General features: G+C 49.6%; 10 protein-coding genes across 10 annotated transcripts; 2 read left to right on the top strand and 8 right to left on the bottom strand.

Moving 5' to 3' along the window:
- Nucleotides 1-4,542: 4,542 nt before the first annotated feature.
- On the bottom strand, nt 4,543-5,255 carry Pmar_PMAR012521 (Adenine phosphoribosyltransferase, putative; the record flags this gene model as incomplete). The annotated part of the gene is made up of 4 exons (XM_002787698.1): nt 4,543-4,679; nt 4,732-4,856; nt 4,895-5,044; nt 5,098-5,255. 4 exons carry the CDS (start codon nt 5,253-5,255, stop codon nt 4,543-4,545), a joined length of 570 nt encoding a protein of 189 aa, XP_002787744.1.
- Nucleotides 5,256-6,608: 1,353 nt separating this feature from the next.
- Pmar_PMAR012520 (leucine-rich-repeat protein 4.3, putative) lies at nt 6,609-8,368 on the bottom strand (the record flags this gene model as incomplete). Its single annotated transcript, XM_002787697.1, has 8 exons — nt 6,609-7,029; nt 7,072-7,183; nt 7,273-7,408; nt 7,460-7,579; nt 7,625-7,784; nt 7,835-7,920; nt 7,968-8,071; nt 8,233-8,368. The coding sequence occupies 8 exons, from the start codon at nt 8,366-8,368 to the stop codon at nt 6,609-6,611; spliced, it is 1,275 nt and encodes a 424-aa protein (XP_002787743.1).
- Nucleotides 8,369-8,995: 627 nt separating this feature from the next.
- Nucleotides 8,996-9,619, top strand: Pmar_PMAR012519 (Protein hesB, putative; the record flags this gene model as incomplete). Its single annotated transcript, XM_002787696.1, has 6 exons — nt 8,996-9,011; nt 9,073-9,110; nt 9,154-9,236; nt 9,282-9,378; nt 9,437-9,502; nt 9,554-9,619. The coding sequence occupies 6 exons, from the start codon at nt 8,996-8,998 to the stop codon at nt 9,617-9,619; spliced, it is 366 nt and encodes a 121-aa protein (XP_002787742.1).
- A 367-nt stretch (nt 9,620-9,986) lies between these two features.
- Nucleotides 9,987-11,032, top strand: Pmar_PMAR012518 (hypothetical protein). Its single transcript, XM_002787695.1, has one exon. The coding sequence runs from the start codon at nt 10,021-10,023 to the stop codon at nt 10,915-10,917; it is 897 nt and encodes a 298-aa protein (XP_002787741.1). The 5' UTR covers nt 9,987-10,020; the 3' UTR covers nt 10,918-11,032.
- A 324-nt stretch (nt 11,033-11,356) lies between these two features.
- Nucleotides 11,357-13,395, bottom strand: Pmar_PMAR012517 (set domain protein, putative; the record flags this gene model as incomplete). The annotated part of the gene is made up of 5 exons (XM_002787694.1): nt 11,357-11,405; nt 11,455-11,507; nt 11,954-12,524; nt 12,571-12,688; nt 12,816-13,395. 5 exons carry the CDS (start codon nt 13,393-13,395, stop codon nt 11,357-11,359), a joined length of 1,371 nt encoding a protein of 456 aa, XP_002787740.1.
- A 554-nt stretch (nt 13,396-13,949) lies between these two features.
- On the bottom strand, nt 13,950-14,198 carry Pmar_PMAR012516 (hypothetical protein; the record flags this gene model as incomplete). Its single annotated transcript, XM_002787693.1, has 1 exon — nt 13,950-14,198. A coding segment is annotated over one exon (249 nt), but the record flags the coding sequence as incomplete, so codon positions are not given.
- Nucleotides 14,199-14,842: 644 nt separating this feature from the next.
- Nucleotides 14,843-15,982, bottom strand: Pmar_PMAR012515 (short-chain dehydrogenase, putative; the record flags this gene model as incomplete). The annotated part of the gene is made up of 2 exons (XM_002787692.1): nt 14,843-14,852; nt 15,054-15,982. The coding sequence occupies 2 exons, from the start codon at nt 15,980-15,982 to the stop codon at nt 14,843-14,845; spliced, it is 939 nt and encodes a 312-aa protein (XP_002787738.1).
- A 51-nt stretch (nt 15,983-16,033) lies between these two features.
- On the bottom strand, nt 16,034-17,250 carry Pmar_PMAR012514 (restnol dehydrogenase, putative; the record flags this gene model as incomplete). Its single annotated transcript, XM_002787691.1, has 3 exons — nt 16,034-16,068; nt 16,160-16,284; nt 16,334-17,250. 3 exons carry the CDS (start codon nt 17,248-17,250, stop codon nt 16,034-16,036), a joined length of 1,077 nt encoding a protein of 358 aa, XP_002787737.1.
- Nucleotides 17,251-17,689: 439 nt separating this feature from the next.
- Nucleotides 17,690-19,021, bottom strand: Pmar_PMAR012513 (restnol dehydrogenase, putative). Its single transcript, XM_002787690.1, has 2 exons — nt 18,103-19,021; nt 17,690-17,905 (listed from the first exon to the last, which is right to left on the bottom strand). The coding sequence occupies exons 1-2, from the start codon at nt 19,014-19,016 to the stop codon at nt 17,737-17,739; spliced, it is 1,083 nt and encodes a 360-aa protein (XP_002787736.1). The 5' UTR covers nt 19,017-19,021; the 3' UTR covers nt 17,690-17,736.
- A 748-nt stretch (nt 19,022-19,769) lies between these two features.
- On the bottom strand, nt 19,770-21,114 carry Pmar_PMAR012512 (restnol dehydrogenase, putative; the record flags this gene model as incomplete). The annotated part of the gene is made up of 2 exons (XM_002787689.1): nt 19,770-20,076; nt 20,198-21,114. The coding sequence occupies 2 exons, from the start codon at nt 21,112-21,114 to the stop codon at nt 19,896-19,898; spliced, it is 1,098 nt and encodes a 365-aa protein (XP_002787735.1). The 3' UTR covers nt 19,770-19,895.
- Between the last annotated feature and the right edge of the window lie 2,791 nt (nt 21,115-23,905).

Below are 23,905 nucleotides of genomic sequence, written 5' to 3'. Positions count from 1 at the left end.
CTCGAGGTCTGAAGCCAGTGATGACAAACCTCGGGTCTGCACTGCTGCCCAGGCGTTAAGTTTCAGAATTGAGATGACGCTCTGTAGTAGAGTGTCACGGCAATCATTCAAGGGCGAGCGCCACTTACTCAACCGAAACGGTAAATTCATATATTTTACAGATTCTCAAGGTGTGATTTCTCGCTCGCCCTGATCCATCCCAGAGACATCCCAGAGTCATCCCGGAGTCCCATCCCATTCCGTCTATAGTTTCATGTACTACATCATGCAGGATCAGCATCGTGTGGAGAAGTGAGATGTGGTCAGAGCGCTGCATGGCATGCAGTGCATGTTTTATTATGTCCCGTACTGTCTGCCGAATATCGTTTGCCTCTTGAGGTTCTCATGGATGACTCGCCATAGACATTATGCACATATCCTTGATGCACCCGCTCTCCTCGCATTCCCAGGTACTCGATTAACAAACTGATTAGAACTCAACCAAATGACTAACACCAGGGGCGTTACTCCAACAACCGAACATGCACATCAGCGTGATAGTAAATAGCGCAAGCCCATCATGGAACATCTCCCAAGACGTTAAAGTGACCTGACATTCGGAGACAGGCTAATCCCGTGACGCCCACGGCGAATAATTTCAGTACGGGATAACCTATTAGGATTCGAACCGCGAGTGCTAACTCGCAGGTTGTGACCTTACAGCTTTGGTAGTATCTCATAACATTGCGGTTCATTATGCTACGAGTTTACATCATTTTATGCTACTGCATTGTAGAGGAAAGACTGCACAAGTACTAACGTTCCTTCTCCTTGCCCACATGGATAGTTAGTTTTGGGGATATCTTCGAGACGCAGGAGGGTCTTCTCAAGCGCTGCTGGTGTGAGCTCCTCCAAAGCCTGACAAAGCCTAGTATTGAGCAAGTCATTCCAAGAGCATCACTGATTCGCCTTATGGAACGAATAGTTATCGTGCAACTGTAAAGGCTACATTGTATACCCGCTTACTGAACGGAGACTACGCGTCGATAGGTGTGACGCCATCGGTAGGAGAGGAATGTCAGTGATTCGGATCCACGAAAAGTCTCGGACAGCGTCACCACACAATTCAGCTGCGTAACTACATTTGACAGTGTGGAAAAATATGCACATGGTCAACCACATATGTTGGTGACAGTGCGAAGACTATGAGGAAATTATGGGGAATTGTAATTGGTTTCTGTAAACTTAGACGGGATTCATCTGTAATCTTCTATAATTAGTGAGGAAACTTGTGGACTCAACTGAGGAAAGCGAACATATATTTCAACACTGACATTTGATGTCCTGGAAGCCGGAGAGCCAACGACTTACTTCAGAGTGTTGGCTGCAATAAAGTGAACAGGCATTAGATAACAGACATATGGGCCATTGACAATCTCCTCATGGGTTCGGGTGCTCAAATGAGTGCACTGCAGTGTCTGCAAAGTGTATGTATCCCGGAGTATCATCATGAGTAGCATGTACCCCATGCTCCCCTCCAGTTCTAGATAATTGAATGAGCCGGTCTCGGGCCCACAACTGAGCGCTCGCACTCGACAACGCCTGGCGAGATCTGGCTGTCTCAGTCGGCGAAAACCTGTATGCCATCTCAATGCGACAGCGCGAAGGGTTACTCGCGCTACAGGGCTTCAACCAGAGCCTTATCGTATGCACTTCCAGCTCCCAATCCCGACTGATGATCCGGTTGAAACTGAGACGATGCAGAGCTCTAGAAGTTGAAGTCTTCCAAGGAATCCGAAGACGACATATTAAAAGTCTGTGTGGTATGTGGCTACCCCGAAGAGCCCGTAGGTATGTTCTCCGAAGTGCCGACTTGCAGTGACAGAAGGGAGTTCTCGTGGACCCTGCTTCTGGCCTCCGAAATCGTACAACACGCGGACATCCCCTTCTATGGCTTTCACTGCCTGGACAAGGACCTAAAACAAGGAGGATACGTCGACGCTGTAACTAATAGAGGCTTGGGGGTTACTTTCACTTCATTGTCGTCGGGGTCAATGCATACAGGCAATATCCCAGCCGCCGAAAAGGAAAGTAATTCTTCCGACCCGAGGGAGCGGTATCTAAGAGTTGCCGACTGGCCAGTCCAAGAAGGCTGGATAGCGTCCTCGCCTTTTAGGAGGTATCAGGTTCTCGATGGTACTAGCAACCTGACCGTAGGATAAATCGTACCCAGTAGCGACCTTGGTATCACTGGACATGGAGAACAGCACACAGTTATCTGTCAGTAATCCATATCGAATATCCAGGTTGGAATATTAGAGCCTTTTCCTAGTGGTATCAAGCGTAGCCCTCCCAACCCTGCATTAACAAACCCAACGCGACGAGCGGTGACTCAACATGGGGGGAGTCAATCTTCCAAAAGGGAATATCAAAAGTGCAAGTTTTGGTAGGGATGAGGAACCGGAATTTTCCGCTGCCAAGCTCGCCGTAGTTGTGTAGGAATAGGTTCATCACTGAACGCAGTGTCTTTGCCCGCGACGTTGTACCCTTCCTTCGGAAGGAGGGGTCGCCTTGGCGCCCTTGGACGCCATAAAGGACCTAACAGCACGATAGGCATTGAATTCGAGCACGTAGATACACCAGAACGCTACCTGAGCTTGGCAGCGATACGTCAACAATATCCCGTAGCACGACCGCCACATCCATTCTTGAGCCGAACAGTAGCATTCCGGACGGTATCTGCCTGAGCTGATATGAATCATTGTCATACGACGACGAACCTACCCTCGACCCCCGCTGCTCTTATCCACCCGGATCGGATGAAGCTGGTTTACACTAGGCACCCGGGGAGGGCGGGCTCGGCAATCCTTGGTACCCCTCAAACGAGAAGTGCTGCCGTGGTGAGCGGCCTCCCTCTCCTCAAGCCAACCACCAGGATCGGATAAGCTCTCTTGAGTGTCAGCCAATCGGCTCTGCGAGCCTCGACAGGACCTTCGCCGTAATGGTGGATTCGACCACCCACCTAGCACAGCAACATTCCAACAGACACCACCAGACGCATCTAATGTATCCAACGACGACATCATCATTGTGAAAACGCCTGAGTCCATGCGGACAGCGCTTTTTCCAGCTACCAACGAGAGTTCTGAGTTCGCCAGCGTAGAGGATGGAGAGCTCACCAGAGAAGGATAGAACGCCATGTGCCGTCGGACGAGGTGCTCGATACTTGTGCGAATAAGCGCTGTGATGCCTGCAAGCCAGGGGTTACGCTGACGAAATTCTCCACTTCCTACCAAAGGGCAGTGGCCTCCTCACACATTCCTCTGAAGTTGTGACTTTTCACACAGCTAGAGTTGAGCTGTCGTTCCCTCAGAGAGTCGTAATATATCCCTGGACCTCGGATGCGGGACGTCTGAGCATCATCATACAAGCCAACTTGGTGGCTCTCAGCCTTGATATTCATATGACGACTCAGTGACACGACTCGCTTATCACTCGCCAACTAACGACCCTTGTGATCAGATATCTACCCGTAAATCTATGTCCAGTATTGCAACCTGGCGGAGCGAGATTCAACCAAGCCTAAGCTCAGTCGAAGCCTCGATTAATTGTTACAACATCACCATAGGTCCTCACGCGAGGAACTCTAGTATATCATAGTTGACATCTCACCCGCAAATCCTCTCTTCCTCTCCGCACTAACACATCGCCAGTCCTATCCATGGTGTACACCATCGAGGAGTCCCGGTCGGCATCAGTCGACGTGCTCCATAGACTCGAATGAGCGCCTGAGTCCGCCCATAGAACCCCATCGCTCCGCTACCACCCACGATGCCCTCCTATGAGCTGATCCATTTTGGATAGTGCTCGTTCCCTCAGGCTTCTGGACAGTAGAGAGCCTCTACTCCTGCTCCTCTCACGTTGGTCGCACAGGCCAGGAGGAGCTGAGCACTTCACACTATAAATGTCAATAAAGAAGGAGCTACTTTCCGAGGGCCAATCTCGATCAGTAATATCAGAGCCCACCAAAGGGGGCGAGGGTGGTTCAAAGCAACTAGGAGAGTCTGATCAAGACTGCTATGTCCGGTAGCGGTTGGATGTGTTCCTCCTTACCGTATGCTCCTGGGCCAGGGACCAATTCGGTGAGATGAGGCTCATGAAACCGCGTCCCAGTGCTAAACATGCGCTGTGTGTAAGTCAATTATTGGCGTTTCTTTGCTCAACTGAGGCGGTCGTCTTCCACACCTATCGATTGACAACAAAACATAGTATACTCATGCAAGAAACGTCCCTGGAACATTCACGGGACATGCGGTGCTGGTATCCCAATAACCGCGCACTTAGGACCTAAGCCGTATTATGCATCGGAACTAGTCTAAGATCAGGGCCAAGATGGCATCTAGCTATTATCCAGCGGCCGCAGGCCCATCAGTTGCCTCCATGACCGATCCGATGAGGCCCCATAAGTCGCACATTCCCATGAACACGAAATCATGAGGCTTGTGCGAAGGAAACGTCCCAGAGGAAACCGAAATGGAAGAAATGCGAATACTACAATTGGCGCTAGTTGGCGATGGAATCTAACACAGCCTGATTAACTATAGCCCACACGTCTCTGTCGGGTGCAGACAGGGACTCACGACCCTTGAGGGCATCCAACTCTACTATACAAATGCACCCTACAGCCTGGGCACCAGCCTCTGGAATAGAACAGGACGCCTCTTAGTCTACTACCAACAAGCGTAGCATTACCTTCCACAAGGGAAACAGCAGCCTTCATGGTACCGCCAGTAGCGAGGAGGTCATCCATTATTATGACCCTATCGCCTTGCATCAAAGCACCATCCTGTATCTCCATAGTGTCACCAGTCTCATACCTAAGACGTTGTCGTTCGGTAAGTTGGAACGGTATTACTCCTTAGCATAAGTAGACCGATGCGAGCATCCCGGCAATTTCCCTGCCTTCCTAGCCATCACCATTGGAACTCCCAACCTCAATGCAATAGGAGCCGCTAGCAGGAAGCCTCGAGCGTCAATGCCCACTACAGCAGTAGGCATCAAGGATCTACCAACACACTGTCCCATCACCAGCTGAATCAACCTATCCCCACATAGTACCTTGACTTAGCTTCCAAGAGACAGATCGCTTCCTGGAACTCCTCAGGCTTCGACAACAGACCTTGGATGTCATAGAACTTCTCCACCCCTTTGAATGGGACGCACGGTAGAGCCCGAGCTATCCGCTGCAGTTGGGCGAAGCTCACAGGGTTGCTCATTGGAAACGGCGGCTAAGAGACGAGACTCAACTCTTGACAGAATCTTGTATTCTTACAAATACTCGCCTTTCCTCAACGCCACTGCGCAGTTTATTCCGATGGTCACCGCGTTGATATGGTACAATTGAATTCATCCTTCAGCGAGACACGGTTCGTGAAGTGGAGGGCTGGCTGGGGGTTCGGAAGAGCCAGCAGGGACTACCTCAATGACCCCAGCATCGCCCGGACGGGTACTTTGTAACACCATTGACAGAATACAACATGCCCCGTCTTCTCGCAGGCCGGTTTACTCCTAGTGGGGACCTCTACTACGGCTCTAACCCCTTCTGGAGAGGCAGTTTAGAACAGGACAGAGCTGCGGGAATTGGGATAGGAGACCGGCCTGATTACGGAAAGGCACAGTGAGATGACCCAAGCTGTTGGAGGGATGTATGATTTGTAATCTCGCCAGAGGAGATTACATCGCTTCGCCGGATTCCTATAATCCTTCCAAGCACTTCACAAGACGCTCAGTCATCTACAATAACCTCAGACTCAAGTCTAGGGTATCGGACCCGCAAGAAAGGTAACATGACCAACACTCCATGGTAATAGTATTAGACTGCTAACAGATACCGTAATTCCGCAACATCTGGTCCTGGCCCTGCGGCATACGACATACGGTGGGGTTTACTGCTTATCTAGAATCCTTAGCCTGCTCAAACCATGACATACTCTTTGTCAGAAAGGAGCCAGGATACTCATGTCCAAAAATAACAATACAAACACGCAAACTCGACACTAGACTATTCAATGAGGAGATCTACAAGCCGGGTCCCGATCAGTATGACCAGAGGCAACCACTCCTCCCCCCTGATGCCTTCCCTCGAGGTACAACACACGGCTACAACCAGGAGCTACTATGAGGATGATCACTTTGACAGGACGGGAAAAAGCACAGGTAAACTATCAGAATCGATAGCGGAGCGATGCATGGCCACCACCACCACAGGATAATACCCGACACAAGGGACCAGGGCCTGGCCAATACACACTAAGGGATGGCGATTTCGACAAGTTCAATTTGGAACCTGTGGGATGGAGGTAGGCGTTTGCTAGTAGTGACCATGAGCATGCATTCATGTTACAGACCGCCCTGGCTGGCGGAACTGGACGAGATGAGAGCTTCTCAACGGGCTTTGTGACGGAAGTAGTCCCAAGCTGAGCCACAACCAGTTGACTTATTTGCACCATATTATGCTCCTATCTGCCGTTACTGAGCCATTGTTGCGTTGTTCCTGGGAGTACGGGAAATTTTGCCAACTAACACAAGCTGCAAGTATGAATACAATGAGACACCACTTAAAGTAATGGTCATGCCATATGTGTCTGCTCACGTAGAGCTCGGAGGTATTCCTTCATCTCCGCCTTTAGTCCCTTCTTGACTGTCTCCAATCCCTCCGCATTGACTCGATCCCTCGTGTCGTCCCTTTCAACCGAATCACGTCCACAGACAACCGCACAGTCTTCGCTCTCGGCATTTCCGTTGTTTGCGTCGTCAACCCTTGGTGGCGGGTCGAAGTGCAGGTCGCGAGGCTTTTCTTCGAAAACTACATCCCCCTTTGATCCCAGCCATTCCTGGGCCTCGCTGGGAGCATCGTCTCCATCATTACACTCATCAACAGTCGAGTAAGGATCCGGTTCGGGCAAGTTGAGCTCTTCTCGCCTTTGACGTTGTATTTGCCGTAAGCCCGTGACCAGCTGAGCCATGGCGTTTCTTTTCTCCTCCAAGTATCTACAATCGATGGTCCAACTCTAACGAGGATATTATCAATACGCTTTTCTGGCACTGATCTCTGCGTTGGTCCCACCCTTCACGAAGGCTTCAGCGCCCGCCCTCTCCTCTCTACTGACAGGACTCTTATCGATGTATGTGAGGGAAGGTACAGCTGCGATGACCCGACGTCTATAGTGCCGCATTTGACGAACGTAAGGATTCCTTGATGAGCTCGTCAGAGGAGAACATTGGCCGACTCACCGTATGCATAGAAGTCGTTCAGTTTCGGACAACAACTCTGCAGAAAACTGATCAACTCCGTTCCGTTCTCCGTTCCCTCTGTGGGTGATGCCTCCAACAGATTGTAGCTTACATCAAGGCTCAGGAGCCATGGTATCTGACCCACCATGCATGCTGAATCTCAAAGTACCATCATAATCATCATCACTTGCGAAATTCCAGGGCTGAGGTCAGATGCAATGTTGCATATATGATTGTTGGCGACGATGAGAGTCTTCAAACTGGTGAGCTCTTCGAGGTTCATCACAGTACGAATACGGTTGTTGCTCTGAAATCTATACCATTCTTGGTTCGCCTCCTGCACAGATCTCACGATATTTAAATACTCCAAGTTTTTGCAGTGCTGAAGGCCTTCGATATGAGTGAGTCCATTGCTGTTGAGGTAAAGCATCCTTAAACGGCAGAGACAATCTAGCCCTTCGATGCGATGAAGTTGGTTACTCATGAGGAATAACGAGTGAATGCCTGAGTACCTGCGTGGCTCTTAGAATGGCCCTGATAATGGTTGTGCATGTCCACTCACGCCTGCAGCCCACCGATAGAGGTGAAACCACACATTTGAAGATAGAGACAGTCATTGAGATGAGGTGTCTCGTATTGACCTCGCGCCTGCATGTAAACATGGAAGGGTATCCAGACTGAGGGCAGCAGCTCACACTGCAGACCTTCCGTATTGCAGTCTCGCACATGGGTCGTGGCTCGCCTATAGTCCAATCTCTGCAATTGTCCAGCTCTGCCACTCTGGGATCCTCTCCCACACCTGGTACCAAAGGTCCGTACTACTACTACTACTACTACTACTACTACTACTACTACTACTACTACTACTACTACTACTACTACTACTACTACTACTACTACTACTACTACTAGTAGTAGTAGTAGTAGTAGTAGTAGTAGTAGTAGTACTGCTACTACTACCTTCAACCTCACTGAAGGCACTAGCACTCTCTGCCTTGGTACTGGTGTCAGCATGCAAGCTGCTGTGAAGGGCAGTAGGCACACTATATGTATTCGATGCCTCAGAGTTCTCATCCCAGTCCCCATCAGTTGACATTATAAGCAGCGGCAGCAGAAAAAGAGGAACTACACAGGCACTGTCGCATTACTCATGGTACTCCTGCTCTGTCGGGACAGGTTGACCATACGGCTCAGGATAGTACTAACGACCATCCAATGCCCACATCCTACTGCATGAGGAGCTCATTGTGAGACTCTATTGTACGGGTAGCAGCATCACGCCTACCATGAGGGTTCGGGAGCTATGCAGCAGCGATAGTTTACGCTTCGATGACTTATCGTTCTGTCTACCTGCGAGCTACAGGTTAGGAGCTGTAGTTGAACATATCTTCTGTGCGGTCACGCTTCCATGACCTCAAACGCGTGCGAACTGAACAAAAAACTGTAATAAAAATCTAAGAAGCCGGGATCGAACCCACGCCCTACATATGCATATATCCGATTCGTAACGGTTCCAGCATATTTACATATCAATTACCGTGTATGTGATTGTACAGCGTCAATCGCTTCAGCGTCGAAGCATAGCCATTCTGACTGTTATAATGCAGCAGCACTGTCAGGTTCCTCCTCCTCTTCACGTGTTACTCAACCTCATGCTACCCTCACTCTCTAGTACACTTGGACGGACTCTCTTCCGACCTTTGGCCGTTCGGGCCTCCTCGCGATGCGTACCTCCAGCAGTAGCACAATCTCAACGATGGTTCGCTGAAGGAGCGGCCTCATTTAAAGCTGCAGTCTCAGAGAATGGGAACCTCACACTACAACCTGCTGGCGTTGAAGTAACCACTTTCACATCATACCCTCTTGGACTGTCCTTTGCAGCATATCATCGATGTCAGCAAGAAACGTAACATACCTCTAGCGCTGCGACTCACCGTGGACTCTGGTGGATGCGGCGGCTTCCAGTAGGACCACTCTACCTTCGCGTTGACCTAGGCCTGCTTATGTAGGTACTACTTCGACCTCGTCCCTGCCGATTCAGCTACTGCAACAGACAACAAGGTGGAGGCTGATGATGGCTCAGTCGTGATGCTGGTAGATGCACTGGTAATAGGCTAGGGCAACGGTCGTAGTCTTTGTTGCCTGTCCATGGTAGTGTATTCAGTCTGAGTCTTATCTCGATAACTGCAAGGTGGACTTCGTTGAGGAGATGATAGGTTCTAAGTTTGTGGTAATGCACGGCTCATGCGGTTCATCTGTTCCTTCACACACGACTACTCAGGTCAGCGAAAACAAGCTAGCTGAATCGGCTTGCTCCTGTGGTGCTAGTTTCAATGTCGGCTTCTGAGCCACCTTTATATGACCAGACTCCTGTTGTAATATCATCGAGCGTATCATTCAATCCACCAATTTTTATATACTGTACAAAGCTGATGAATCATGATAATAGCATTGAGTTAGTAATAGGAGCAATGATAGGATCCTCTTCGATCTAACCTTTCACCGCTGATGCGTTAGTCTGCCCACATCGACATAGAAGCTGATGACGGCTTTGCTTTTTTGGACCGCATACAAATTTCATTCACCCCCATAGGAGTGCATCAATGTGGTTCGGGAGATGATGGGTGCGTAGATGTAGTTTTAATGGGCATGATGGAATCTTGGTAACGTGTTTGCTGCGACAATATAAAAACCTGGTTGCCGATCAGCAAAGTGCTCACAGTTATTCCTTCTTCTCTTATTTCCATCATGCTCCTCCATTACATTGCTTTAGCAGCAGTCGTCTCTGGAGCTGTTCCTCAGACCCATTCTGACGTTGTCAACGTCTTGAATGAGCGCTTCAATCTCGGCAAGCCTTCCGACGATATGGACAAGGCTGGGGTCCTCCTGCATCATTTCAGCAAGTCTCACGCCGGTCTTCTCGGGGAGCCTTGGAGGCCTTATACCCACGAAGAATGCGCCTTGTACAACTACCCCCGCTGCAACACTACTGCTGATCGCTCCTGCGCCTACATATCGAATAACCGTCGCAGGAACTTCCACGACGGTAACATCCTTGTGTTCTCAGTCGACATCGGTGGTATCATCTACGATCCATATCAAAACGAGGCCATGTGCGTTTATTCTGAGGATGGTGGTTCCGATGACCGCACCAACCGCGGGTGCGGGTGCCATGAAAATGATTCTGATTGTCTCGCCAGAGGCACCAATAACTCTTGTGTATTGGATATCGAGGCAGGAGTGAACGATCTTGGCATGTGCTGGTGGGGTCCAGAGAACCTCAAGAGAATGATGCATCTGCAGTCCTTCTCAATGTACAACGAGGTTGTGCTCGATACTGATCCTTGGCTCAACAACCTACCGCATAGTATCAATGCTTTCTTTTACATACCAGGAGCGGCTCAATTATGCGATACTCTAAATGCATACGACACATTCAATGCTAAATACCCCGATTCCCAAGTCCCTTTGGTGCAACTCGATATCACTGCTGATGAGTCGCCATTCAGCCTGTCTAATTTCACGTCAGCGGCAGACGCTGAATGCCCCGTTCAAACGGCCGAGCCGTCTTCTGCGAAAGACAGTTCTCATTTGTCCATACTCAGCGTGTTAATCGCTATCACTGTTATTCTGAGCTTCTTGTAGGTCACAAGACTGTTCAACGTGTTGCCAAGTTATATCTGTATATGATGTTCCTGTATTCTCTATTCTCACTCCCTCCTATTACTACTAATTGCACGATGCGCGATATTTCTCGCCTAGTTAACTCGTCTTGTGTTGAGTCAGTACAGGTTATCCATCTTGTACGACACACCATTCGGACATCCCACCCCCCCCCAATTAGCCATGATCGAGTCGAAGCTGCCCAGAGTGTTCGCTCTTTCGAAGGAATATTTCGTCTCCATTTGGACTGTGTCTGGATTACCTCGTTTACTGGAGGCAATGGATTCCTGTTTCACCGGTCGTATTGTGTTCTACTGTGGTTCGAACGTGAAAGTTTTTATCACCGCGAGGGAACGCAAAACTTCATAGCACATATGAAATCATGTTACATGTTACAAACGCGTAGAGCCCGAGAACCGAATCAATAGAGCTCCATGATGAGATGCTGTATGAGGAAGCTGATGAAGACACTGAGGATAATAACGACATTCGCGTATAGGAGACCTACGCATCACTCACCTCACGATGCTCAGCAATGCTGACATACTCACGAAACGGTCGGGGTAACCAAACTGAAAATAAATCTATCCGAACAAGGGGATGCGAAGAGGCTGCTCACTTGGGCGCAAAGATACATAATCATCGTACTAGCGGGAGAGAGCACTGCGAGGACAAGTGTGGCTCGTGGCAAGGGACTCATTGGCAACCACATCCACAACATGCTTGCTACAAGTCCCATCAACATGAGCCGCACACAAACAGCTGCAGTGACCATCCTCATAGCATGTACATCGGATGGCCGTATCTTAGCCGAATACACCCCAAGGAGAAGATACAAACAAGGCTTGAATGACATCCCTAGAGTATGGAGACAGGTTGCCACTGGCTGTGGTGACGCTACACTGTAGAGGTTACACAGTAACCCTATAATAAAGGCGGGTAAAATGGGCTGGATGAGTACGCTGAGGACCAGGGGACGCCAGGATACTCGAGACGCCTTCTCCCGTAAAGGGGCTACTTCTGAGCTCTGCAGAGAAGCCATGATCTTCTCAGTGCGAATCTCACGCACTGCATGTGAGGAATCGTCGTCCAAATCAGGCAGGACTCCTCTGTCTCCACACAGGGGAGCAAAGTATGCTGCAGTGGCCCAAAGGAGACCTTGGCAAATCCACACGTTCCCACCGATGTCCCACAACAGGCAAGTGGCTACCGACCGCTCGCCGAATCGCGAGTCAGCAGCGAGACGAGGGTAGAGGAAGCTCAGCAAGGCTCCTTGTGCGCTCATACACAGCCATCCACGGACCTGGCGATCGCTCACCCGCAGGAATAGGATGCCGATGACCACCGACATAATAATGTGGGTGGCGAAGGAGTAAGCCGCCACAGGCAAGAGGGTCGTGTCTATTGGAGAGGCACCCCACATAGACTGCAATACATAGCAAGGCAAGAGTAGGTTGAAGGTTACTTTACGCAAGGCCGTAGAGTGATGCTCGTGCCACACCGGACAGTGGAGCTGTAGCCACAACCCCAGCGCGAGTATCGTCACCAACGTGAGCAATGGGGACTGCCACATAGTATCAGGATGAGACCTGCGTAGGACCATCTTATCCCACATGGTGTTCTCCTGCCACCTACGCTCCGCCAGTTAAAAGGACATTCCGTGGTAGAGCAAATACAGGAGGCGGCGGTGGCGGCTGTATAAACTCGGCATCGATGTCCTCAAGCCACTCTTCCTTTGGGTAGAATTTCATACCTGCCCGAAACGCCATTAATACTTTCAACACAACACTACGTAGAGTAGTGGAGGCACGAAGTATCGATGGTGTGGTATGGCATCACACCCGTACAGTTCGGTGATCCACACAGGCATTTTCGTCTACCCTCCACGTCGGGTGTAGCAGTACTGCTACCATAGTCAAAGCTGATCTCTTCTCCCTCTGCAATATCCCGCAGCGACATGAGCAGCACCAAAGGGAGCCCCCCAGGCCGGCGGCTCACACACGGCTCAGTGTTGCCACCACCACAACGATGGTTGGCGAATCTCCCCAAGGAGCCAAAGTACCGCGCGTCCACATGCGTCCATACCTCCCCTCTAGGCCCTGCAAAGTGCTCACACACACTCAAAAGGTAGTTGTCTGGCAACCTCATCTCACTAGCCTCTCGAGCTCGGCGCGTAGCCACCCTTGTTGACAGCAATTCACCAGCATAAAACGCCACTATCCTGCCCTCACTGATAGGCTTCGTAGCGAAAAGTCCTTCACCCTTACCCCCGGCCTTTCTGACGGCAACATCAAAAGCTTCGCTCCGCCGACAATTGTCGCATGTTCCGCAGTATACCAACAACCCCTTGCGAGGATCAGTATTACAGGGGCATCCCTCAGGGACGGCAAACCATTCGAGATCCTCCTCACTTTCTGGGGAGACTACACTACTATTGACATAAGTAAAATTGCTGCTCATAAAACTGACAACATGAGCTCAACCCACAGCGACCAGAAGTGAACTCCACAACGATGCCGTGAGAAAATTGACCCCCTCTAGCAAAAGGCTTTCCTCAGCCTTCAGTGTGTTGCCGCTGCCGACTCCTTTGCAGCCGCAGTGGACGATGCTGATTCAATCCTACGCACCTTTTCCTCCAGACGGGCTTGTCTAACAGCAACGTCATGCACAGCCGCCCGCACCTGTGAGAGGACACTGTTCGACCAAGGAAAGGAGCGTCCCTTCTCCCCCCAACATTCGCAATAGTGGAGAAATTCAAAGTTGATCACTGCAGCACTCCCCAGGATTCAACAATTTCTGTTGTCATACACAAATTGAATTCATAGTTAACTGTCAATGGTGAGCTCGACCATATACGACTATCTCTCCCTGATGAACTACCGGCACGTTGATCAAATAACACATGAGGCATTGCACTGTAAAAAAGGAGGATATACTCGAGATGACGCGGCTGGGATTCGAACCCACGTCCTTTTTCCGTTTTCACTCCAATTACCGCAACCCCGTGCCACTACCTCATCTGTCATCCCTTGTAGCTGTACGAATATGAGGTAGAAGCCCAGTGCAGACGCCAAAGTGAAGCCGCCAGTGAAGCTCCTCATCCGTGCGAAAAAACCCGGCCCCCCACGAGCCGCTCTGGCAGTAGTGGCTGCCTGCGACGACACAGTAGTAGCCGCGGTCGCAGCCTCCGTCGTTTTAGCGGCCGTTGTGCAGAAGGCACGGAGGAGCTGGCGATTCATAAAGCCACGAACGACACCAATCATAGGGAAAATACTCAAAACCTTCGCAGTGCGGTATTTACAGCCTCAAGAGCTTCCTCCCTCAGTCAGTGTTGGGAACTATGCACATAGTTGACTGCATGTGTTGATGACAATATGAAACTTGGAGGAAATTTTAGGAAATTCTCGCTGTTTTTCGTATACTTCTACCCGAGTTCGTATCTAAACTCTGATAGTAAGCTCAGCCCGAAGAAACCCCGAGCACAGCTGAGGAGAGCAAACATATATCCCCGCCCTGTCTCTCGGCCATAAGCCTTCCCATTGAATTCAACACATCAGATCATCGAGTGAAATCATACTCTGCCCGACGTGGTCTCAGGACCCAGAATGAGTGATCCCTTAGGTTTGTATGGTTCGTCCCGATGAGCATCCCTCAGTACAACAGAGGTCCACTCCCAGAGCCGTTCCTGTAGGTCCCTATCACATGTCCACCAATAAGCAGTATCACGAGACCAGTCCAAGCGTAGACCCCCAGGGTCATAGTACCTACCTCACACTACTGCGCTCTGGAACGATCCCTCAGAGCACGCAAATGTGAGTATTACGTTGAGTAGTAAAGTAAACAATATCATAATATTTATTATATCGATCTCTTTACATCTAGTTATTCACATAAGGATATTCTTCATTCACCCTAACCTATTGCGTATATGATGTATATAGGTATGCAAAATGTATTCCTAGGATACCGTATTCACCACAACAACCTCACTGCCATACGAAGTGCATCTCTTTCCCTGAGAGAGCTCCCCCTTCTTCTTCTTCTTCTTCTCCTACTACTACTACCACTACTACTACTACTACTACTACTACTACTACTACTACTACTACTACTACTACCCGTCAGTTTGGGTCCTCGAGTCAAGCAAAGGTGCCAGTACTGACACCGCTCCAGCCTGTGGTGTAGCCGAGAACAGCGATGGGACGTACTTGTGGTACCAAGCAAAGGGAGTGCTCACTACGCCCGGATTGACGGCATTGACGACGAATTTAGATGGGTATGCAGCCTCTACATGGTGGGAAAGGGCACGGACATACAACGCGTTCGCTAATTTACTATTCGCGTAGGCCTGGAAGTAAAGCCCAAAAGTGTCTGGGGTGGAATTGAACCGGATACCTTCCGCATAGGAAAAGAGATGCGCCGAGCTCGACACGATGACTATTCGTACGCTCTCATGCTGACTAGCGAGCATGAGCGGCATGAGTAATTCAAAAAGATACGCATGCCCGATGTGATGCACTGCCAACATCTTCTCCATACCGGCCTCCCCTTCCTCGTACCCCAAAACCATCTTACCCGCATTCAGCAGGACAAGATCGATTCTATCGATACCCGCTCCAGACAGGGAACCAACGAACTCACGAATAGACTGGTAGCTACTCAGATCAAGCGATGTTGGCGCAACAACACCGGGCCCTAGAGAGGCCTGCAAACTGTCCAATCTAGCCCGATCCCCTCGCGTACCGAGTACCACTCTAGCGCCTCTATCTACCATCAGGCTTGCGGCCTCGTATCCAATACCACTCGATGCTCCTGTTATAAGTATAGTAGAACCGTTGAGGTTATCGGGAAGGTCAGACACGGTGTAAGGTGGATGAGAGTTGAAGACTGGAATGCTATTAACAGCCGACCGGACCCGGATGGGAAGGACACCCCGAGTTGCGATCATATCAAAAGTCGCGGGGATCAAACCCAATAGTATAATGATGCTGGCAGTGACGCTGAGAAGCCCCACTCTGCCGCACCCAAGCCGACCACTGGGTGCCATAATGACATTAAAACCTGTCGTAGAGCTAGTTCGATCCGTAGTATACAAATACTAACTACTGGCCCAACTCACGCAACAGTCCACATCTGAAAACAGGATAATCCCGGCGAAAATCACCAAAGGTTTCTCATGATCATTGGCCAAGTATTAGTGAGCCCCTTGGCATTTCTCTATCACCATGGACCTTCTTCAATATGGCTTCCGTCCAATTCCAAAACTCCTTCCTCATAGTATCGTTACACGTCCACCAGTAGGCCGAGTCCTTCTGCCAATCTCCACGGTATCCTACTGGGAGATAGTACCTGATTCGAACGCCCCAAATGCTCACCTAGTCTTACTTCCCGGGCTTACCCATCGCTAGTGACATCTTTCCCCACAGCTGGGCGGAGGACAGACACTGCTCCCTCGGTCGCGTTATACGCCAAAAAATGCGGTAAGTCTTGACGAGCTCCGACCAAGTGGGTTGCAACAGCCCCAGGATGCACGGCATTAACAACAAATTTACCAGGGTACTTCTTTTCCAAACGAGTCGCTAACTCTCTAGTATAAATAATGTTGGCCAGCTTATTATTGCCATATGCCCTCCATGGTGCGAAGGCATCGGCAGTGACGTTATAGCGTAACCCCTCAGGATAGGTGTACAAATGTGCGGCACTAGAAGTGACGACAACTCTAATCTCACCAGAGCTCTTCAATAGCATTGGTGTGAGCAATTCGAAAAGATAGGCGTGGCCCAGATGATGAGCGGCGAGCCCCGATTCTATACCATTTTCATCAGTGGCATATACAGTAATTAGTTTACCAGCATTCAACATGATGATATCGAGATGATCAATACCAGCATTGGGTAGTGAACGCACAAAAGTCCTGATAGTGTCGTAATTGGATAGGTCCAAGGGTGCCGGGGCCAAGACCTGACCTGGTAGTAGTATTAGAGAGGAGGTTATTCTATCCAACCTCTCTCGGTCACCTCGAATACCCAGAACCACTTTAGCACCACGAGAGGCAAGTATCCTGGCAGACTCATAACCAATACCACTCGAGGCTCCTGTAATAAGCACCACTTTACCCGATAAATCATCGGGAATATCATCCTCGGTGTAATCCCTGCTGTGTTTGAAGTTTGAGATAGGCACGGTGACGGACAATTGACGGAGAACAACCCATAAGCGCTGGGGAGACAAGGTCCCTCCTAAATAGGACAACATCGCCGGGAGGACGGCGAGCAGAGGTACGAAGACTAAGGTCGTCGTGCGTAGACAACCCATCAGGGAATTCAAAAAACTACAATATCACCTAATCATCCAGTGTGATTGAGTGAACAGCCCTAGCGAACCTCAAGCACACTTTGGTTAGGAACAATACGAGAAGACGTAATTGCTCAAGGAGACGCACACTAGACACCGATCCGATATCACTCGAGACTCGCAGGTTAAGCGGCATTAGGCTAATACTACTGTATTAGAGAGATCGTTAGTCGTATTACACTGTCGAATGGTACGAGAGCTCTTCATGGTGTTTGTATCATTGAGAGCTGCATCGTAATCGGAGTAACACGGCTGAGCGCTGAGACGATCAAAGGTGACCCAAGAGGGCACCACAGTGGCATACCAACACAGCGCCCCCCTGCCTGAGAGATTCCTAATCACTCCCTATACACAAAGCTCCCAGAGATCCTAGGACACTGGGACTGACCATACATTCAGCAGAAGCTCCTCCGCTGCCGAGAAGAGCCATCCGTGCCGAGTACGAATTTATTGTCCCAGCATGAGTGAGCCCCTTGGCATCTCTCTATCACCATGGACCTTCTTCAATATAGCTTCTGTCCAATTCCAAAACTCCTTCCTCATAGTATCGTTACACGTCCACCAGTAGGCCGAGTCCTTCTGCCAATCACCACGGTATCCTACTGGGAGATAGTATCTGATGACATATCTCAACTGCAGAGGACGGAAGCCTGGAAGGAGATCCTTGCCTAGCGAAAGCTCCTTGAGGACTGAGATCATGTCCAACCGAGAGAAGCAAACTATCAATCCCAATTCACGCTCCCGTTACTCCGCAGAGCTTCTCTATCACAACGAACTCCTTATCGAGATCAGATATCTCCTGTCAACACCTACCCGTCTCCTCGCACACCATGACCAACGGCTGGCTTCAAAATCGCGAGAGCGCCCATAACAGTGCTGTACATCAAGAATCTAGGAGGTCCATCAGCCGTAGATGCGGATAGAACAAGACCTGGATGTGCGGCATTCACCACGAACTTCCCGGGATAAGACTCCTCAAGGTGGATAGATAGTTCCCTAGTGTATAGAAGATTCGCTAACTTGCTGTTGGCGTAGGCAACAAATGGCGAAGAAAAATCAGCTTGCAGAATATCATAGCGTATCCCCTCAGGAAATGACCAAATGTGAGCCACACTGGAGGTGATAACAACCCGAATCTCACCAGAGCTCTTCAGTAGCATCGGGGTGAGCAACTCGAAAAGGTAGGCGTGTCCGATGTGATGAACGGCGAGCGCCGACTCTATGCCCAGGTAGTCGGTGTTGTACTCCGGAATTAGTCTACCAGCATTCAACATGACGATATCGAAATGATCAATACCAGCATTGGGTAGTGAACGCACAAAAGTCCTGATAGTGTCGTAATTGGATAGGTCCAAGGGTGCCGGGGCCAAGACCAGACCTGGTAGTTGTAGCAGGGAGGAGGTTATTCTATCCAACCTCTCTCGATCACCTCGAATACCCAGAACCACTTTAGCACCACGAGAGGCAAGTATCCTGGCAGACTCATAACCAATACCACTCGAGGCTCCTGTAATAAGCACCACTTTACCCGATAAATCATCGGGAATATCATCCTCAGTGAAATCATGATAGTGCCAGAAGTTAAGAAGAGGAAACGTCACGAAGAGCTGGCGTAACAGAACTGGCCACGTTGAGGGGAAGGGATCGGGATGGATATAAAAAAACATCGCCAGCAGGGCAATGAGTACAGGGACGATTATAAACGTCGCCGTACGGAGTGCACTCATTGTAAATATGAACTGCCTAAAATTTTTAGTGAACCCTCAAGTTGTGGAATCACCCCTGAGCATCCAAACATGGCACCCTCAGCGGCACCATCGACATGATGTGGTTACGTCTGCACCAAATGCACGATATGACTTGGTACATCCCTGGTAGCAAGTGAATTGGGAAGCATATAGACTCGACTACATCCGAAAGTAGATTACCGACTAACAGCTTTTTCTTTGATTTACTGCCGGTAGCATGATTGACTTCATCAATGAACGAGTAACTTCACTGCTCTATTGTGAGGCTCGCAAATTGCGAGTCGCGATGTAAGACCGGGGCTGCTTATTTGGTGTCCCGGACACCGTGTCCACAAGGAGTGTTTTCCCAAGGCGCGAGCCGAAAAATTGCGAGTCGGCCGAGACTATGCACAATAATCACTATAGTACACTGAGAGGAGCACCAGCGCATGCATGTGCTCTCATGCGCGTCGCTGTCTTCCCAGTGACGCTCGCGTCCACAGGCTACCGTTGAAGCCATAGGAGAAGATCTCAGGCGACCAGAGGAATACACGATCACTGTAACAGACTCAGGCCACTAAAAATACGCGAAAACCTGACAGGCGCACAACATCGTTGCGCCATGCGGGCCTCCGTGAGATTTCTATAATCGCAAAATTAATCTCACAGCTCCGGAACCGACATACAAATTATCCCATTGCACGCCTGATACAGCCGTTCAGAATAGTTTAACGCAAGCGCAAGAAGATTTTGGGAAAATAACAAAGTATTCCACAATGACAATGCCTTCCCCCGAGAACCCATCGAAAACCATGAATACCCTCGAATCCACATGACATTAACTTGTGATTCATTTTACGAAAAAAACTGAGCTCGATTTCACAAGGTATCGAGCATGAGCGACTCCTCAACAGGCCGACTACCACTCACTGCTTTGTGAGCTTTCCTTAGTTTCTCGCGTGTCCAGTCCCAAAGCTCCTTCTGCATGGTCTCGTTACAGGTCCACCAATGAGCTGTATCTTGCTTCCAATCTGCGCGCAGACCAACGGGAACATAGTATCTGGGAAAAATTAGATAGAATAACCAGCCGAAGTGTTGAAATGTTATAGGGGACATTCGGGAAGTCTATCGTCTTACAACGAGAACTATAATACAAATGAACCACAGTGTATTTAACTCACCCGTCAGTAACAACATTGGCGTCAACGGCGGCTCTGAGTAGAGGCATTGCGCCGAGAGTCGCATTGTAACCAACCCAGGTAGGGAACTTCTTGACAGATGAAGAGAACTGTGTATGAACCGCACCTGGGTTGATCGAGTTCACAATGAACTTGTTCGAGTATCTCTTGTCCAACCGCTTCGCAAGTTCACGACCATAGAGAATATTGGCGAGCTTGCTAGTGCCGTAGGCGGAACTCGACACGAAGTTGTCTGCCGTTACATTATAGCGGATACCTTCTGGATAGGCCCACATATGGGCCACGCTAGCAGTGATGACCACTCGAACCTGCCCGGGTGCTTTTAACATCATCGGCATGAGTAACTCGAAGAGATAAGCATGACCAAGATGATGTGTCGCCATCATCCACTCTACACCACCAGCATTCGCGGTGAATGTATCTGGACGTTTGCCCGCATTTAACATGACGATATCGAAATGGTCAATACCAGCGTAGGGAATTGAACGCACAAAAGTTCTGATAGTGTCGTAATTGGATAGGTCCAAGGGCACCGGGGCCAAGACCAGACCTGGTAGTAGTAGTAGAGAGGAGGTTATTTTATCCAACCTCTCTCGGTCACCTCGAATACCCAGAACCACTTTAGCACCACGAGAGGCAAGTATCCTGGCAGACTCATAACCAACACCACTCGAGGCCCCTGTGATGAGCACCACTTTACCCGATAAATCATCGGGAATATCATCCTCGGTGTAATCCCTCTCATGTACAGTATTGCATAGTCGGCAGCTATTAAGAACAGCTCTCGCAAGAATCGGCAAGTAACCTCGAGAAGCTTCCATATCGAAGGTAAGGCATATACCGAAGATTAGAGCGACCAGTAGGACAGCAATTGACACGAAGGTTGGCAACAACGACATTAAAGGAAACCGAGGTACCTACCAGAGAGATCGTCACCGTAATCACATGGCTCAGATCTATCACGAGCCATACAGAGTGTCAATAGGGATTATTCGGTCGAAGTGACATTCCAGAATATCTTCAACTTCACCAGGATTACCAAGAATAGTTACTTACGTGGCTCAGCGGGAAGTACTTATGAATGCCGCCTCACATTGCTTGTTTCCAATCTACTGCTATGACGATGCATCAAGTTAGATCATGCCACCTCCATGATAGTGTGGTTTGATGGATGGCCGATAGTGGGCCTCACGCACAGACTGTGTGCGCCACACTGTGGCGGCCACAGCGTGCTTGCGTGCAATCATGGGCACGCGTGTTTTTGCTCGGGCCGAGCAATGGCCAGTCTTTTATTCGTACATCTCAAGTCTGAGTCGTAGAAGACTCCATAGCCATCAGATTAATGCCTTAGTGGTTAGTTGTTGACCTTGAGACTTAATGGCATCTTCTATGAGTCGCGTTCATGAGGCGGAGCGCGGTCCAACTCTCACAGAGAGCACTTCCGCACTATGCAGTGCTCCTCCGCTCAAACCCACACACAGTTGAAGCCTTCATTGGGATGAACGAGCGTTTATGTTCGCCTTAATACAACACTGCGAGGCGACTCGAGTTATATCATGTAATATTGCTAACATTCCCACAGCAGATGTATCAACTTGATAACAGAGCACCTCCATGGAGACATAAACCAACTCGGGAAGTAATGAGAACCTTGCTCGAGCCGAGTGAAGCTGAGCAAGGCTCCTTGAGAGTAATTTGAAACATAGCAATACCTTCACGGACGACTACACGTACGGGAAAGTCGACATTGAAAATATGAAACCGGCGAGCATTTCCGAGTAGTTTTCAAGTTCCCTAGCGGCCTGTGTCTGCGGCGCCATTGAAGGCAACATGGATGACTATAGTTCGCTTTTGCAACCGCAAATCAGCGGTTCCCACGCGCCACAAGACTTTCCTGGAATCAATAACAGTGTGCCTCTGTTGCACGATTTGAATGGCTCGAGTCTGAAACCACTCCACTAGCTGTGTGTTTGCGTGCTGTGACGATTGCGTGGATGTTGGCGCCCGGTTGTGAAGATTATCACGTTGGGTCAATAAGGTGCAACATTCCGCTGAGGCAGCGGCGCTGGCTAGCAACTTAGATTCGCCAGCTGCACTCGTTTGTTGTCGCCGCTATCTCGTGCCAGCAGTGTGAATGAGGAGACAGTTACTCGGGATACTTGCACTAACAGCTCCGTCTCCTTCGTAGTCTTCGTAATTGAAGAATGTCTGTGCGTCACGCACAGTGCGTGCCGCGACGCCATGCATGCAAGCTGTGGTCGGAGGATCTGCCCGCTCCCGTTCTCCTGTTGCCCAGTTTGCTAGTTGCATTGTGTTGATTGTTCGCTATATGTAAATCGACTCCGTTCGGCCATCATCAGCTACCTTTTGTTGTTGTCTGACTGTGCTCTCCTGCGCGTTCGGAATAGACAGTATATGACTGGCGCGAGGCTCCTAGCTCATGTCTGCATGCGCCAAAGCGCCAAACGAGCGGTTGCGTTCAGAGTCTTTCATGGTATCGCCTTGAGGTCTATCGTTGGCATTCCTGCCAACCTCGTCGACCGCAGCTTAGTGTATCTGATACCGGTATCTGCCTTTGGGATCGTGTTGCCAAAGTCATTAGCATCGACTTCCTATGGTACCAATTGACCACGCAATCATGATTTTGAGTAAACCCGTCCACGAAGCTGTGTGTAGGCGTATGTGAATCAGAGACGTTATACTTGAGAACCATGATAAATGTGACATTGGGTATGATGTAATGTGAACATAGGTTATGTACGTTCGAAGGTGAGTCTTGGATCCGTTCGCGTAGACTACACGGAGTGTGAACGAATGGAATGCGCAGGGATTCAGTTTTTGTTCTTCTCGAACTCCCATGTTTAAAGTTATCTGCGCCGTTCTCCTGCTAATCGGTGTTATGCTCAAGGGTCAAGGTTGCGATGCAAGACCAGCTCGCCCAGTAGATGAGACCACATGCTTTTCCTCAGTCTGCCCCACTCAGTGTAGCAAGGAAAGAGGGGTGTGCCTTGGGGATGAGACAATCCATTGTGAATGCTTCCAATGATAATCCCTTCTACGATGATTCTACTCGTTGCCACCTTGCAGCCCACCGAATGTGGACCCTCATTGTCTCTGCAATACCACCAGCTAACGATGCTATGGTAACTACGAGGTCTCCCTCTGTCAGTTATGGGCAATCGACTTATCATTGTGACCTGGCAGTATTTCTGATAGCCATCTTGTACCTTGCGAGCTCCAGGCTCGCTTCTCCCATCACTCGGTCGATTGAACTTGAATCGATTACGAGCGATGTGGCAATGGCCTTCAACTCGATTTATTCGCTGCGACTACTTTTTCTCTTCCCTTTTCTCAACACATGGCGGATGACTAGTTTGCGGTAGTTCAAGTTGTTCTGGATCGTACAGTAGTGATGTACGACACCCCAGCTTTTCACTCTGCGTTGGGTCCTATCGATCAAGTTTAGTTGATTTTGTGTTCATGAATCGTTATGAGTGTGATCGGTGGAGACTGAGATGTTCCTGGGATATCTCAGTCACGACCTCGCGAATTCTAAACAGCCAACTTAACCGAATTTCCGAGTAGTTTTCAAGTTCCCTAGCGGTCTGTGTCTGCTGCGCCATTGAAGACAACATGGATGACTATTATTCGCTTTTGCAACCGCAAATCAGCGGTTCCCACGCGCCACAA

This window comes from Perkinsus marinus (assembly GCF_000006405.1).
Source record: "Perkinsus marinus ATCC 50983 genomic scaffold scf_1104296929318, whole genome shotgun sequence".
Taxonomy (NCBI): domain Eukaryota; phylum Perkinsozoa; order Perkinsida; family Perkinsidae; genus Perkinsus; species Perkinsus marinus.
Note: the sequence above shows the minus strand (reverse complement) of the source record. Positions and strands in the feature narration are given on the sequence as shown.

What these genes read in the sequence shown, in the direction of transcription:
- Pmar_PMAR012518 (XM_002787695.1), top strand. Translation starts at nt 10,021, where the DNA reads ATGCTCCTCCATTACATTGCTTTAGCAGCAGTCGTCTCTGGAGCTGTT.
- Pmar_PMAR012513 (XM_002787690.1), bottom strand. Translation starts at nt 19,016, where the DNA reads ATGAGTGCACTCCGTACGGCGACGTTTATAATCGTCCCTGTACTCATT. An exon ending in CATGGTGTGCGAGGAGACGG is followed by an intron (nt 17,906 to 18,102) that starts GTAGGTGTTGAC and finishes ATATGTCATCAG; the next exon opens with ATACTATCTCCCAGTAGGAT.